The 15155-nt window shown below is 36.8% G+C and overlaps 1 protein-coding gene across 4 annotated transcripts in view; it reads right to left on the reverse strand.

Annotated features, from left to right (window-relative positions):
• LOC111269946 (nose resistant to fluoxetine protein 6) overlaps positions 1-14639 on the reverse strand; it is a 93685-nt gene extending 79046 nt beyond the window's left edge. For all 4 annotated transcript variants that reach the window (XM_022849879.2, XM_022849878.2, XM_086972295.1 and 1 more), the window contains exons 1-2: positions 14004-14639; positions 582-843 (exon numbers count right to left, since the gene is read on the reverse strand). In XM_022849879.2, coding sequence (XP_022705614.1) covers positions 582-843; positions 14004-14090 — 349 coding nt within the window. In that variant the 5' untranslated portion in view covers positions 14091-14639. The remainder of the gene's footprint in view (positions 1-581; positions 844-14003) is intronic.
• Between the last annotated feature and the right edge of the window lie 516 nt (positions 14640-15155).

The raw sequence follows: 15155 nt of genomic DNA on the forward strand, positions 1-15155 counted from the left end.
CTTGGCTATTGCCAAGCAACATTTGTATGGTAAAATAGACCATGACTAGAAATGCCCTATTGCACTCACCAGAGTGATATGTGTAAGCGCCGGTTGCACTCGCATTTAAATGAACAGCATACACGTTCATTCTTCTATTTCGAATTGTCAGACCCTTAAGTCAGCCTAAGTATACAGGAGGACACGCTTGCAAGTGACTTCAGAGAAACTATAAAGAGCGTCTTTTAAACAAGGAGTGGCTTTCGAATCAGCAGGGAGGTAGAAATTATTCTGACTGCAAACAACGCCATAGATCAATCATAACAGTATTGCTTATAACAGTAATAATGATATAAAAATAAGATAATGCATATATGTGTTATATTTAAAAGACTGTATTGCTAGTTGGTAGATTAATTAGAAATTAAATATTCTGAACAGGTACTAAGGATAATTGGCTATTATAATATACATTAATGTCACTTTTTAAAATAATAAAAAAATGTGTTTAGAGGTAAATTCTGTGTCGGACAATTCTCTCCGAGTTGTGAATTTTTTCATTATTTAGAGACAATGTTGAAACGACATGCTATAATACTTACTATGAAGCGCCCATGTTTTCAGTGAACGCACGCCAAGTATCATTTTTAGCATAGCGGCCTGACATTCAGGGGAGATGTCCGCTTCACTTCCTGTGCGAATCAATCTAGGAAAAACAGGCTTAATAATTCGTTCTAAGGCGGACTTCATTGAATCCTCCTGCCTCGACCAAATCTCTTGAGCAACCTCAATGGAAGAATTTTCCGGCCATCCATTTTGATGAAAGGTGACATCTCCCGACCGAATTTTGTTGAAGTACGAAAACTAAAATGTTAAATAATAACCAAAAGTGTTAGCAAAAATGACAACCTAAAATTTTTATTGCGCTTAAATTATTAGAATGGGGCGCAAGCGACCTTTTAAAACCTCCTACCATTGCCAATCCGGTCAGCTTACGCTATTAATCGAAATAAAAGCGCAGGCTTCAGGTAAATAACAGCTTTGGCGTGATCCTTACAAAGAAATCGGGTTTTTTTTAAAAGCTGGGCGGCTCGTTTACTTATGCCGTTAGTCTAGGAGACTCCGAAATATTTCTGATATATTGGTGCTATATTGTTACAGCCTCTATGTTTCGAGATTTACTTCCGGTATCGTCTCTAGGCATTCTATCAGACGGCTGGCTTTCAGCACGAAACGAAACTTGCCCACCTAAGGTTAGGTGGGCAAGTACCCTACCCACTAAGCGAGCACAAAGACCTAAAACTTAGCCTCTTCAACCTAAACGTTTTTTTAAGTGACTATGGCGAAGATCCTGAAAAAAGTGTTTATATAATAATGGTACAGGTAACAATGAAATAACTGTTTGAATACTGACACTAATGCATCTAATTTTGCCAACAAACATTACACTTATTCTTGGGTTATCCCGGTATAGATTCAGACACCTCTCCTCTTAAAAGAACTTTAAGCGCTAATGCATTCCGGTGTTTTGTGAGAAAAGATCATTATTAGATCATACAAAATGTTACCATAAATTCGCATTAAATAAAACAAATAAATTAAGCAATAACATAGAGCTTACTCCAAACAAAAAAAAAATATCAAGAATTGATATACCTGGGCTAGGATCTTCTATTGTAGATTCTCCGATCTAAGAATAGAAGTTGAATCTGTTTGGGAATTTTGCTATTGAACGATAATACTCACTGATCATTCTTTTGGACTTCGAACCTACCTACCTACTGTATTTTCATATATGACCCGCCATAATGTTATACAGAAAGTTGCAACTTTAAATAGCCCGCACTGATGGCTATTATACATTTTACACAGGTTATAAGTTCGAATCTAAACATTTGGATGAAAATGTTGTAAGGAAATCTGTCTGACGACAAAATATTTTTTTAAACAGCGACATCAGATTGTTAAAGGCCTGATTGTTGAAGGAGGAATGTCTCCAAAAAGAGCAAAATGGTGCAATACGCTCATCATCTGGAAGATCATATGTGAAGATCGAATGGTTAAGAAACCGAGCACGAATTTCTGGGCGTCTGCAGTAATGTTTAAGAGGCTCCAGAATCGGAAACTAAGAGGTACTCCAAGCTAGGATAAAGAGTTCTGCAAAGCAGAGTTGGGAATGGCTACTGAATCCACCTTCTCTGACCGAGGTAATTTTCTTGTAGTACAGTTTTAGGCTGCTATTTACTTCTTCTATACAAAATTAGTTTCTACAAAGCTTGCATTACATGTATTGCAAAAGCGTATAGTGTTATCTGCTTTGGTGACTATGCAGAGCTACTATTTTTGGCCACCATTTTACTAGACTGCAAATATAATCCAGACGCAAAGAAGAGGTGGCATTAACTGCAGTGAGGAAGCGGTTAAAACATTGTATCCGTGTAGATTTTTCCTAACAACGAGGCTGACTTTCTACTACTACTAGCACTAATGCTAAGTGCAATTATACACTTGCACTTATCTTAAAGCAGTCATTAAATTCGTAAGCGTAAAGAAGTAATTTTTGGCAGAAGATAATCCAGACCATTTATTGCTATATCAAATATTTATATCGGTACGTTTTAATACATTCACATAATAATTTTATATGTCCGACGATATATGGGTTTATATGTCCGACTTGTACAAAATGCTTGAAAAAAATAAATGTAGTGCATTTAATAGTACATAGATGTGGTATGCTCGATTGACATAACGCACTCAGTATACTTCAAATGAAGTAATTATGCACAAATGGTGGCAAGTCTTTATTAAAGATTTCGTGTCACAATGATAACCGCCACGACCTTGTTATGGCACTCCCGTAGTACATAACAACTACATATTCAACTTATGACATTTATTCCGCTTAGTTAGACTGTCGACATCTCGCTCTCCCTCTTTCCTCTCCCTTCCTGTATATACACATGTATATATTTAAAAAAAAAACACTAAAAAGCTTCGGAAAGATTTTCTGGGGCTCTTGTGTTTTTTTAATTACATTTTCAGGTATTGATGGTTTAATTAAACCGGAGATAAGTCTCGAGAGGTACTTGTCGTTTACTATAGTTGTCCGATGCTTCCTTGCGTTTGGGATCTATCCATTTGTTGGGAACCTAGTGGCAGAAGTTGCATCTTCTGTCTTATATCTTCCGTGATTCCGATTATTTAGATTATATTTATGGGTATTGGAGGTCATATTTTAGAGTTTTTATGATCTATTTTTTCCGACTTTTATGTGACGTTTGATGGTTCAATTTTATTGTACAACAATACAGTGTTTATTGTACAACAATGCACCCACCCGGCGAACAGATAGCTGCAAGGAGAGCCTGCTTTTAAGGAAGTAAATCGCAAAGCTCATAGAAAATGCTTCCTTTCTTACTATCTAATTATCCATTGTCTGTGAAGGATGTCTGCAACAACTTATAGACAGCACCTCGCAGATTCGAAAACAAATAAGACATAAGCACCTTTAATTGTGCACCTTTTTCTAATGAAAAGACTCCTTCACAATCAATCGTCACCCGCCCCTGATCTTTTTTACGGCTTCCCTCGCGGTCATGACTGAATGAAGTAACAAACATGCGACCCACCTGGAGGTCTCTCGAAGCAAATGGACTAACCTACCCAAACGAGATGTCCCGTTCGCCCGTTAGTCGCTTCGATGAAAAAGGCGTTTGATCCTTGACCTTGAACATGGCACCATGCTAAAAATAACAAGGCTTGTATTCCGTCTAAACTTGATATAAGTTAAATTTTCTGATCGTTTTTTGATTTCACAAGATGTTTGGCTTAAACATCCGACCCACGCTTTCTCTCTCTATCTTTCGCACACACATCTGATTTTTAGTCTAACCAGAAAAATACAGGATGATTATAATTCGATAACTCCGATTATATGATATGGCGATTTCACGGTTATACTTTACTGCTTCGACCAAATATCGTTTTTCCGTTTGCTAAGAAGGTCCATTTTAGACGATATGAATTCGTTTGCTTCGGCTAGGAGACATGTTTTTAGAAACTTTTTCTATTTTGGGTCGGTTCAGTAGTTTCGAACAAAAACATTTCATGATCCTAAAGAACTTACTTCTTATCCTTTTTGTTTTTTTTTTTATAATAATTCGGCTGGTGGGCGATGTATTTCTATTTAGTAAATTATAAACATGCGTCAATAATTCGCCAGTGCTTCATGGACAGGGCATCATACTTTTGAGGTGTTCTATGACAGTCCAAGCAGTCTCCTTTAGGGCAAAATTTGTAGCACAATATTAAGAAGTCAATAATATGTGTTAAATTCTTATTTTTGGGATTCTTTTAAATATACTTTGATAAATTATTTGACAAATTCTCAGCTGTTATCCGAAGCAACAATTTTAGAAAAAACACATGTATACAATAGTCCACATATCGCAAATTAGCTTGTCGAGTCTTTCATCCATTAATTTATTAGTATTTATATACATATATTATTATTATATTATTATATAATTTAATAATTAAAATGAGTCAACAGTCATTAAAGGTAGAATTCTCTCCACGGTTCCACAAAACCAATATAGATTCTAGTCTGTACTTCAAAAGGTGTTTCTCAAAAATAGACAGTTCTTTTTGTTCTTAAACCACGTTAAGTCCTTTAATTATAAGTTTTCGTCAAGTGATGGTATCCAACCTTAGTACCTTGACGGAAAACTTAGTTTGTCAACTTCAAAGTGATCAACGGATAAATCTTCATTCATTTGGTTTTGTAGTATTTTCAATACATACATTATTTTGTTCACTATTACATCGTCAAAAATTGAGAATCCATATTATAGGAATGCTAAGGTAGATTACAACTTGTTATCTCGTAAAAAACTAAAACAGTCGTTCTGTCTTCGTTTTCTAAACTAGGCCTTTTCTTTTGTTCCTATCCTCCTGGTGTCAAACTAAATTGACCTTAAAAAAAAACAGGAGTTTTGTCTACTTCTTCCGTTCCTTACTTACGTGGAAACTTCAATAGGGCATGAACACCTCCGTGCTCGGTTGTTTGTTCGTATCTGATCTCATAATTAAATTGTAAGACGTTATAAGCTGCTGTATTCGTATAATTTTATCCGGGGCGAAAGCTTAAATCAAGTGTTTCTAACGTGAATTTAGCTCCATATGTGTAACCAAAGTAGTGAAAAGATCTATATCTTCTCATTTCTTTTTTAATTATCAGAGCTTTATCATATTAAAAGTATCGCCTTTTTTTTTAATGTTTGCAGATAGAAGAATGGTCTATGTGATCTATCAAGATACTTGTCACAGAACGGCTGATATGGTATAGGGGGTGCGTCAATCGTTAGGACTAGCGATTTAATAGAACTGAATGGCGCGACTGTCTGTTCAGAGGTGGTTACATTTCCAAAATGCTTCTGCACATTGAGTTGTTCAGTTGAAGATCTTTTTTTATTTTTATGGGTTCGCAAAATGGCCCGGAGAGATGTGCCAGATTTTGCACGAACGGTGAATTAAATCATACGACCTCTGGAAATGATCTGAGCTCATACTTATATATATATATATATATATGTATGTATACATATATATGTGTGAGTGCTAAACATTTCACTATATCGCAAATCTTTAAAATACCTTTTTCATCAATTTAAATTCACAAAATCGTGCAGTTATTTGCGTAACTGTGCACGTTTTTTATTCATTTGCGGGCCATTGTCGTCTAGTGTCTTTGAAACTCGCTCCAATCTATGTAGATGTTCTCACTATAAACTACTCGCCGCAAGAATATACTATTAGCCGATTACTTCTGTAATCTTCTGAAAACTCTATCGATAGTCCTTTTCCAATTGCACGCAGAGCCTGCACAATGTACCCGAGGGTGTTTATCACAGAATATTTACGGCACTCTTCTTCTACTGGCTGATGCATACAGGCTGGCCTCAAATCTAGTTCGATAAGAATTTGTATCTTTCAACCTTATCCCTAATTTCTTTTGAATCCTAGCCAATGAGTGTGCATGTGCTGGCTTAAACCGGCCCTGAAGTCTGCAAATTTTCTCCCGGTAGGGTTGAATTGCTCTGAAGTTACAACAGTAAAGGAAAATCAATCGAATAATGTTCTAATACTAATTCTCGTTGGCTTTAAGCAAAAGCCATTATGCGACCGATGCTGGTAGAGAAAAATCTGATTTAAGACAGGCACGGCAATAAGCAAATGCGACCGTCTGTGTGGATTTACGGCGGCTTTCCGGCATGCGTTTAACAGTATGCGTTCAGATGTGTTACTAACAACAGATTTAACAACATAATAAATAAATAAACCATTTTAAAACTCCTTCCAATAATTTGATAATTTGATTGATGGCAACTCAAAGTGTACCGCTAGTGTTGAACAATCTTTCCGATTACAGTACATTTCAATAGCTCGTAAATTCACCAGTGTAGTTAGAAAGTACGAGGAGCCCTAAGGTTTTTTTGCTTGTGCAATGCAAACAAGACCTCTCTGAATGCCGAAAAAAATCCGGTGCGCACAGAAATCCTCTTATCCGTACAAAGGGTCGCGTAAATATGTTAGATCGTTAGTACCAGATTGTAAACCGTAACTTCTTTTTTGTACGCGCTATTATTATGTATAAACCTCCTGCTATTTGGACGGTAAACTGTGAGTTCCGTTGCTATAAAAGTTTAAGGTGCAAGAGTCAAAAGGTTACTTGTTATAATTTTTTGAAAAAATTGTAACTTGAAAGCAAAGTCTGCTGAAAAAATGCATAAATTTCCGCTCTCGCAATGTTGCCACCGTAATTATTCTTTCCTGAGGTTAGGTTTGTCGCAATAGGAGTGGTTTACTTTCGTTGGTTGTCTAACTCGTACGTTGTTTATCGTCGTCGCAAATTGTGGATAATACATCTTATACGTAACCGACCAATCAGGACCCCGCTAAACTAAATAACGCTTGCAGGAGACGGCCGCTAAAGACCATAAACTGTTACAGTTATAAAGTTTGCTAGCGTGATGTACCGCGGGTGATCCACCTGGTAATGCGACGCATTTATTACAAAAAATCGATTTTTGCCGCAAATTAACTCCAATGCAAGAATGAGTTACCGTTATACTGAGATCAACGAGAGAGAAGCTTTTCTGTCTTCGTTTTTGATCGCCACTGAAATCACGTGACACCCGTTTGTTCTTTTCGTTTTGCCTTATTAAGTTAACCAATGTAAACAAGCTTGACACATTTACATCCACTAAACCTAAGTTCTAACACCGTAAGCATTGAGATAAATCATCATATCTCTGAACACTTCGTTATTCACCAGCGTAAATCCCAGCTTAGACGGTATTTTGCGGGCATCATCGGACGGGACTAATTTCGAAATTCCAAATTGCCTTTCTGGAATTTTTAGACTAGTGGCGAGAGGCGCATCTTGTTTTAGATCCTTTACTAAATAGGAGGTCTGTATTGTATACGCTGCTATAATTTCAAGATTCAGATTTTTCTCTGTTAACCATAGAAGCCTAATTGACCATACCCGATTGAGCGGTATCCTATTCCGAATAGTGGAATTGCGTTCCTATTGAAATGTAACACCGTTATAAAGTAGCACCACTTTGAAATGTGAAATTAACGTTTTCTATACTGGACGACCTAGTGATAGCAGCACAAATTCCGTTAAGAAAACTTGGCGCTGCCTCGAAAGATATTCTTTTATGATTCTACTGCCATATTGTATCAGTGTATTATAGTATTTAAACCGCGATTTGACCCAACCTAATATGTTGCTAGATTGCAAACCGCCGGTTCTATAGGCCGGGTCGTGGTTCTGTTGAGATCTTGTCGCATTAATTCTGTTATACTGCGACAATTATAAAGATTGTGGTCAATAGTGATTGGCTATCCTTGAGTTGATGTTTTATGTTGTATGGTGCGATTAATCCGCTAATGCACCCCATGTGTTCTGTTACATTCAGAAGTTCACTGAACTTAAAATTTGTAACAGGTGCTGCTACCACAACGACAATCTGACACATTAGATTCCATTCCCGATTCCCGATTCCGACTTTCTTATTATCTCGATACCTCTCAGCATTTATTTCATTTTAATGAATAATATTTTTCGGGGATGTAGGGGTATTGGCCAGATACCTTTGGCGTAAGTAGTTTAAACTATATCAGTAATTTCGGAAATAAATAAAATTAGGCTAATTGGGGCAAGAAATTACATCCCCGGAAAAATATATCTACGCATTTGAACAATGTCAACCTTGACGATTCATATTTCATCAATTCCTAACAATTTTGGGATAAATAACCATTTTAACGCTGAATAATAGCAACACAAAACCCCACATTTACTTTTGCGCCCATTGTGTAGAGCTTGAAAAGACCAACCATTTCCCAATATAGATGCTTCATAAATTGTCAATAAGTTATCGATTAAGTTAAACTAACACTAGGCTCCATCGAAAGACATTCCCCTCAAAGAAAAAATACGCATCCAATCAAGCAACATAAGGACAGGTTCGATTTCATCAATTTGTTCGCAAATTATCGTTAGGTCATAAGAGAAAAAATCTGCTCCCCGTAGGAAGGGTTCGCACATTGAGAGAAGTGAACAGAGCTGGTTCATGTTATATCATTCATGAAAAACTTGTAAAAAAGAATGTTGATGCGATCGGTATTTCAGTAGATTTTAATTAATAGTTGTTCAAGTCAAATAGGCGCTGACCATAGTCGTAGAATATACCCGTAGGACCATCGCACCAGTAGATACTATCTACTAATTGCTACGCATTTTAGATATCCGGTCTTTTTTTTTACACGGCGTAACCTTGTATGTCGTAAATGCCATCGACTTTCCTACAGTTGGCAGAAATTGTAAATTATTCTTCCGCTATAACGCGATCATCGCCAGGATTGACGCTGGCTTCACTCGGAATCAAAGCACTACAATAGCAGTCAGTATTTGTATAACAAACACTATAACGAAGAGAAAATCTGGCGGAAATGATCGAAGGTCATTTGGTGAAGGTCTTTGAATGTATTTTAGTGATTATGAACACTTGTATACGTTGGTTTATAATTCCGTTGCCGATTTTAGAAGAGAACATTTCAAAGGAATATGGTGTTGTGAATTAGATTGAGCACACACGTTCTTAGCCTGATTAGCTACGGATTAAAGAACACTTTATATACTCGAGGAATAAATTGTATAGTGCGATTTGATATCAAAAAACGCTCCGTGAGAGATGGAAAAACATACGATCATCATATACCCAAGTCATAAATAATAATTTTTAAATCCCTTATTTTTCACTGCTTTCGCGTAAGAGATTCACCTCGGTAGCTTTTTAGGTAATTTAACTAGATTGGTTGTAGGGTGCCCGGCCTTGAAGATCGCCAGGCTATCATTATCAGGCTCCCTCATCTCAGCTCATCTTCGAATGTACACAAAAATCTTTGTTTTCCGGATAGGTGTGTGAACTCTCAGAACTTTTCAGAGCTTTCTGTTGTTTAGGAGGCTCGTTTGTTTCAAGAAGGCTCAAATATAGCGGGTTTGTAGTGCTTAGACTTTTTCTCGGGATAAATTGAGCCCCATCTGGAAAGCAATTATCCTCCAGAAGACCTTCCAGTCACGTGGGCGGAGGTGAAGGATGTTACTTTAGTTTGATAGAAACGAGTTGACAAAAACACAGACAACTATATTTCACGGAGTACCAAATACAATATTTGATGTGACTAACGGAACTGGAGACCTCCATCGTGCTGTTAGTGTCTGTTGAAATGGGAGTCTGTACTGTAGATATATGGTCTTTTCCCTTTGTAACCTATATTCGAAATTCCTTCGGCCATCCTATGCAAAGACAAGCTTCACTCATCTACGAATATATGAATGAATAAGCTTGGCAGGAAAACGGTTTGTCGGCTGGCTATCGGGGAGCAAGGCTGAGTCCGGGAGGTTAAGTCTGTGCTGGATGACAAAAGCGACTGTGAATAGGTGCTCGCGAGGTGCGGGAGTTGATACTAGCATTAGACACGAGTTCGTACCCTCGTTATTTCAAGGCCGGTTAATTCTGGCTGATCGTCGAGAATCAAGCGCGACAATTTGAAGGATCGCTCACAATGCACTAATTCATGTTTCGGGGTGACCCAGCAGGCCTGTAGTTGAGTTCCCGAGCGACGCCTACAAACACGTTTTGTTCAAATATATTTATGAGCGTTTAGTTATAACAGATAGCATAAATAGTTATGTACAAATAGCTATAATATGTTCTGCACGATACAGGCTCAGAGGTGAGGTGGCAAACGGCCTATTCGTCAAATAATGTAGCCGTCTGTCACCGAGTACACAACTAAGTTGATGGAAGAGTTGCCAAAAATGGAGATCATATTTTACTGATAGATATATGTTTGTGTTGTGTTGGAATACAATAATAGTGCTTTTGGCTCTTTCTATGCGCGGTGTTTGTGGTCCGCTTTAAGATTGGTTCAAACAACATAATGGCCTTGTTTGTTAAGTCGGTCTCCGTAGGTGAGCCGTTATTCACCGGTTTGTCTCTAATAAAAAAAAAATTGTTACTTGAGAAAGCGGCTCTTCAATAGCTCTAATGATTCTTATCAATAATTGTCGCAAGGCTATTCGGCAATCGCGGCCTAAAAGTCATTTGTGTCTGTGCTATTTCACACGAGCGGATAAATTTTTAAAATGCTTGTGATAGTTACCTGCCGATTGATATTTTAGTAGGAAGTATCGAGATTGTAGGAACATTGGCCAATGAATACACACATCTGAGCCTTATATACATATTTACTACTGCCACAACTTGAACGGCCCAACTTGTTCGCTGTGAACCTATTCCGCTAATAATATATATGCAACCCGGATCATTTGACTTGTGCAGCCTTTTGACTATGCAGTATTGTTTTATACAGTAATCGTTTTAACCAATTCGTTGATACTATCATTCAATAGTACGGATAGTTTATTCGGTTGGGCTAGCTGATCGAGCAGAATGAGAACATTTTTTCGCTCGAAATACCGATAAAATGATTTCGTTACTGCTCTGGCAAGTCTTTGTTGCAACGCACACTTAAAGTAACGGAAGTATAAACATTACCTAGAAGATTTATTATTCATATTTACCGTAACAACAGTGAATGGAACTCTTTTACTCCGCGCAGAGTTTTATGTCAGTCTTCTTAAATCTATCACTTATCTTTTCTCAACTACAACCACTCATCCACCGTCATTAGGACAAGCCACTTTATATTGCTATATTACAACTAGTAGCCATTAACATGACCGACACACACATATTTCTACAAGACGTATAAATTAAGCAATTTGTTGAACATCTATTATTATGTCGAACTATAACGGAAACTAGGTCCAACTATATAATAAGAAGACAGTTATATTAAAAAAAAACTAATTTCTAATACAAATCTAACTAGTAATATGGTAAATTTGGCCTATTAACGGCCATATATATGATCCCCCGAGTTCCGCGCTGCTATAGGTGTTATACCCTTTTTTTGCTATACATTTTTATCTAAAAGGGCCTAAAAAATTAACCAATCTTTACCTATCAAAGTGTGCTATATGGCTTATGGTCGACACTAGCGCAATTCCCTAAACTCAACAAGTAGAAAAAAATTGTACATTCGTGAAAACAAGTGAGCCAGATAGATGATTTCCCTTTCTAAGAAGGCTTACTTCAACCCTACATAAAACAAATCAATGCTTTCTTTCAACTTAAGAACAAAGATCGTACTTGCTTTGGAATTAGATCCTCAACACAACTGACTTAGGTAAATGAACGCACTTAGCTGTCATCCGGTTGCCAAAAAGGAGAGTTCGAATTTTACGTTTTTTGCAATTTTAATCCTTTGGATCTGTAAGCCAGTTAAATTAAATACATTTTAGCGGGACCTAGTATCGTCCCAAAATAGATTTCGACAGTGTATATATATATATATGTATATATATATATATATGTATATATATATATATATGTATATATATATATATATGTATATATATATATATATATATGTATATATATATACACACTGTCGAATCGGGAAAACCAGTTGTAAAAAATAATTTTTAAAATTAAAATACACAAGTGAATTAAAATTTGAAAATTAAAAAATTACATTAGTTAGAGAAGAAAGAAGCGAAAGCACTTTTTGAAAAATGTAGAAATCCAAATCCCAAGATTGCTACTAGGATTGCAAAAAATTACGCATATGCGTATTTCATTGTAAAAATATTGTGTCTGGAAAAGTAAACAACAGCTAATTAACAAATAAGTAGGGTTTGCTTTTTGCTTTATATATATATACGTAATTAGAAAACAACACCAATGGCTATGCGTAATGTATCTCTATGGTATTAATGAACGAACGGGTCTGTATATACATCTGCTTGAAGTAATTCTTAGCGCCAATACCAAACGTAAACCTTGAAGCACATATGTATACACATATATACGGAAGTTGTGTGGTTTGCAATTATATTAATATATCACTGGAAAAATTTATCTGGTTTGTAATAATTCCCATCCTAATAAACCTAAATATCCTCTCAAAAGCCTAGTCTCCTCAAAATGTACTTTTTGATAATCACGTTGGTGGCCTCATTCAAAACGATATGCCGAAGCTCTTAAACTTATATACTATGTTAGTGTACAAGATATATACACATACGATCAAATATTTGGGTCCAGGCGCGTTTCTAAGAATTTTAACCTTCATCTAAACAATATCGATATAGCTCGAGAACATCTGGGAAAACTAGGGGTGTGATGTTAAAATACATTTGCATAAAGAATATATAGAGCATATTGAAATCGCATGAATAAAATATCTATATAAATGTACATATATATTGTTCTGTTAAAAATACATGTTTCCCAACTTGGTGGAATCATATGCGCAAGCCCAATGCAAATAAAATGTATAGAATTTTATTAGTTTGTTCGGAGCTATCTAGCAGCCAAAAATCTGAATAGCTTGTTCACTCTGGACAGTTAGAAATACAATTTTGTTTATAATTACATGAAATCTTGGACAGTTTATAACTACAGATGCTGAAGTAAACCACGTGAAACGATAACGAGTCTAAAACTCGGTGATTTAGCTTTTGTTTATTGAAAGTGAGATCAAACGAAGATTGGTGAAAACACGGTTGTAAAAGCCTCCAGACAAATAACAATTCGTTGCTAATAAATTATTTTAACAACGGAAATTGACAACACAAACGGAAGAGAATTGTACTTGAAGACCTCAAACGAAAGTAGGAAACTCAGCCCAACATGAAATTCCTCAGTTATATGAAACTGTAATAAAAATTCTCAAGATTAAAGAGAAAAGTAAGAGCGGGTTTCAAATGAATCGAAACACAATGGGTCTGTATAATTGAGAAGCTCCGTTTCTGGTCGTGAATTATAATCACCCATGTGGTCTTCAATTTTGAATTCTATTGCACTAGCAACAAACTATTGCAAAAGACCCTTCTCGGTATTCTCAACAGTCTTTGATGGATTCCACCAGCGCTTTAACCTGCAGCAAATAAAAACCTGATGAATCGATCGAGCGTCTGTTTTCTACAGTACATGATATATTTGCCACTAATGTCGTTTACTCCAGTTAGAGTGGCAGATGGGCTATGATTTGATGAAAGGCGCTAAGCTTGGTCAGCTAGAGGTACGTAGTTTAAAACTTATTCAACTCTTCTAAGTAGCTCCGGTAGAGGTACTAATGTCACTAATGTAAGTTCTGTCACACCAAATACGAATATTTGCACTAAATAACTTAAGTCAATTTAAGAAAAGGCTTATATATAATAGTCTTTGGAGATCGCGAGGATGAAACTAACTGCAAAACATTCCGAAAGATAACCACGCTAGTTAAACATCTCTAGCGGAAAATCTAGCTGAATAGAACTTTAATTCCTTTCGTCAGTTTTAAAGTCTTGGGTATTCACGTTATATGCTTACTCTTGGGGGCCGGTAACTGGCATCCAATAGGCCTGCAATCATGGTCCATAAAATTAATAGGCAACCGCACCTTCTGAAGACACTCATTTTAAGCACGAAGGTGTCAAAAACCTTTTTAATGTCACTTGTCGATTTCACTTTAGAACCGAGAGTCAGCAGCTACCAGCAACACAACTGAGCCTGTACTAATATCACTTCACTGAGGTACGCGTGCAGATGTAGTTTCTCACAACTGAGATTCCATCCGCCTCTTCGTAACTGAACTTTTAGCTCTAATGGGGCTCAGAGCTCCCTTTTATTTGGATTGGAAGATTTGTTCTGTTTTGCTTTTTTTCGATATTAAAGTTTTCATGAGTTTTGACTACCTGGCTCTCTAAAGTCCGCTTTTCAATGCGGCCACTTAGCATAAATCAACATGGCAATGTGAGACGAAACGACGCACTTAAAGGCTTAATCGCCCTCAGCAGAAAAAATATTGCATGGTTAAAATTTGCCCTACTACTAACATAGCCTACTAAACGACATTTCGACAATCGAAAATATTGACGGAAAATTTAATGACCTCCTATTACACCATCAATACGATTGGCAGCAGTCATAGACCTAGATTGCTCTGCCGACAATCGCGGACCGCTTAAAATTCAAATACATCCCTCGCACGTCTCGGGCGACGTCGCCATTGGTGATGGCACTGAAAGAGAGGGTCTTCTTCCCAGCAAGAGGTGGTTCAACTTGTGAGAAAGTAATGGCTTAACTTCCATTGCCGCTTCACAATATTCGATCGTCGTGATTGGCGTCAGGGGGCGCTGTCCGTTAAGTTGCAGCGTCAGAAGATGAACAAACTGTGCCTATTTTGCGACAGAAGTTAGGATATTATGTCACAAATATATAATAAAGCTATTCATTGTGCTTCGATTGCAACAGTACTTAAGCGCAATTTTCTTATTTCAAAAGTAGAAAAGTATTTTCATTAGGATTGGTTTAATTATTATACTCATACACGATGATCGTTTTTCTTCTGAAGACACAGGCCGCCGAGGTTGAACTTTAAAGGTAAAGCGTAAAGGGATAGGCCAAACCGCTTATCGATTTCCTATATAAATATTATCTATATGCTTAACTCGCTTCTAAGAATATAAGCTCAGTTTGTCA

This window comes from Varroa jacobsoni, unplaced genomic scaffold (genome assembly GCF_002532875.2).
Source record: "Varroa jacobsoni isolate VJ856 unplaced genomic scaffold, vjacob_1.0 scaffold_1425, whole genome shotgun sequence".
NCBI classification, from domain to species: Eukaryota; Metazoa; Arthropoda; class Arachnida; order Mesostigmata; family Varroidae; genus Varroa; species Varroa jacobsoni.